Source organism: Empidonax traillii, unplaced genomic scaffold (assembly GCF_003031625.1).
Source record: "Empidonax traillii isolate 1590-97213 ecotype Southwest subspecies unplaced genomic scaffold, ASM303162v1 scaffold2394:size44664, whole genome shotgun sequence".
NCBI classification, from domain to species: Eukaryota; Metazoa; Chordata; class Aves; order Passeriformes; family Tyrannidae; genus Empidonax; species Empidonax traillii.
In genome coordinates this window covers 2,743-5,124 of record NW_020957587.1, presented here as the reverse complement: position 1 = coordinate 5,124, position 2,382 = coordinate 2,743, and the positions used below count along the sequence as shown (strand labels likewise).

The 2,382-nt window shown below is 54.1% G+C and overlaps 1 protein-coding gene across 1 annotated transcript; it reads right to left on the bottom strand.

The window, feature by feature from the left end:
* Positions 1-1,436: 1,436 nt before the first annotated feature.
* Positions 1,437-2,182, bottom strand: LOC114071891 (histone H1.03). Its single transcript, XM_027909773.1, has one exon. It carries the CDS (start codon positions 2,160-2,162, stop codon positions 1,479-1,481), a length of 684 nt encoding a protein of 227 aa, XP_027765574.1. The 5' UTR covers positions 2,163-2,182; the 3' UTR covers positions 1,437-1,478.
* Positions 2,183-2,382: the final 200 nt, after the last annotated feature.

The window sequence follows — 2,382 nt, the reverse complement described above, 5'->3', positions numbered from 1 at the left end:
AAGGTAGTAGAGCATGGCTGAGTTGATGAATAAAGTACCATGAAAAGGTAGCAAATTCACAGAAGTTTAGTACAGCACTAATAGAAGCACTTACGAGAAATGAGGAAATAACTAAATCTGCAAGAACCAAGAGCCATGCCCTGAGAAGCAAGAGCTGGGGAACGCTATATATGAAACTCCAAACCCAAAGAACAACTTTGCTTGAACTTGGAGCTCAATAATGTGGTAAATACCCACTCCTGGACCACGAGTGCCCCTTACTCACATAAGTCCCTTCCTCATAGAGCATGTGCACTGTATCTTTAAAAGGAGATGAGAGAACACAAAACCAGTGACTACACCTGTAGGTTGTTGCATATACAGAAAATACCAGCTTTTTATTGTTCGAAGTCCATAAGAATGAAAATCTGACATACTGAAAGTGTACTAGCTTTGTGGATATACCACCTAGAACCCATCCCTGAATTGATATGATATAAAAACATATATCTCGACTCTGTATATGGCTTGCAGGCCGGTTCTTTACACCGGCATAACTAGGACGAGATTCATCGGGAAAAGGCCATTTCAGGGTTAGAGGGAGGCTCCGACCCCCGCGGGTTCCTACCGCGCCCAACGCAGTCTCCGAGCGTTTCCACTGACGAAATGGAACACCCGGCTCAGAGCCGAGCCCGGCACCTCCAAGGCGCAGGAGTTTCAGCACCGAAGTGGGGGACCTGCGGACAGTATCAAGGTAGCTCGAAACCTCCGCGCATCCCAGACCCCCCTCGCCCTACGGTTTTTCAAGGGAGAAAAACGAGACTAGCAGTGAAAAAGCCTAGGGGCGGGGGAAGCCGGAGGTGGGGGCGGGGGTGGAAGATAAGAAACAAACGTACCAGGAAGTTCTTAAGCTTCTTCCGAGTGAACTTTTTAAAGGTGAAGCGCCTTTTTAACCCGAAAACTGCTGGGCAGTACAAAAGCCTAAGAGCGGCGGCCAATCTTTACGCAGCGCGGGCTTTTCGAAATCTGTCGGACGCCGGGGGCGGACGGAGGCACTTCCGAAAGCAGCTCTCCTGTCTCCAGGAGAAACCACAGGGAGCTGCAGCACCCCCACTGCCAACTTCGCTCCCAAGAGCCTGGACGCCCTGAGCGCTGCTCAGTTACCAAAGGGGTCTCTAGGCTCGCAGATTCCTTGCGGATACGGGACAGTATTTGCACCTACGCCAGCGGATTCTCCTGAACCAAGCTGTGCTGCCATGCTGCTCAGCACCTGTGAGGAACAAAACCGCGAAAATTTATTGCCGAGATCACCTAAAGTAAGCAAGAGCAAGGGAGAAAAAGGGGTTAACATGGTACGTGCGCGCACACACATACACACACACACACATACACACAAGGAACCTAAGAAAAAGTTTCAGCTCTTTTTGTGGAGACTTGGGTGGCTCTTAAAAGAGCCGTTGGGTTTATCTGCAATGCAGACAGGATTTTATCCGAACTATTTATTTCTTCTTGGGCGCTGCCTTCTTCGCTTTCGCCGCTTTTGGCTTGGCCGCCTTCGGCTTTGCTGCTTTCGGCTTCACCGCTTTCGCCTTGGCTGGGCTCTTCGCTGCTGCCACCGCTTTTTTGGGCTTGGCAGCCTTCGTCGCCTTTTTAGGGCTCTTGGCTGCTTTCTTGACCGCGCTGGCCGCCGGCTTCTTGGCTTTTTTGGGGCTCTTCTTTGCAGTCACCGCTTTCTTGGGCTTCTTGGCGGCGCTGGCGGGCTTCTTAGCCGCCGGCTTCTTGGGCTTAGCTGCGGTTGTTTTTTTCTTGGGAGCCTTTTCCTTCACTTCTCCAGGTTTCTTGCTGAGGCGGAAAGAGCCCGAGGCGCCGGTGCCCTTGGTTTGCACCAAAACACCTTTGCTAACGAGGCTCTTGATTCCCAGCTTGATACGGCTATTGCTTTTCTCCACATCGTAGCCGCCGGCGGCCAGCGCCTTCTTGAGCGCGGCGAGGGAGAGCCCCTTGCGCTCCTTGGAGGCGGACACAGCCTTGGTGATGAGCTCGGTGACGCTGGGCCCCGCGGGCTTGCGGGCTTTGGAAGCGCCCGCTGCTTTTTTCGGCTTCTTGGCGGCGGGAGCCTTAGCGGGCGCCGGAGCGGCGGCAGCGGCGACATCGGGCGCGGCGACAGGAGCGGTCTCAGCCATGTTGCCTTGCGGGATCCTGGCGAACAATGGAGGCCGCGCCGCTGCTGCCCCTTTTATAGCAAAGCCGCGCGCGCTGATTGGTGCGCGGCGCGCGGCTCTGCCGCCGCGCCCGTTGTGTTTCTTCCCGGTCCAAAAAGGACTTTTTCCTCACGAAATTTGCTGCCGATGCACCCCATTTCTGCCCGAGAGGAGAGGAGGGAGTCTGTCCTACAAGCTAATG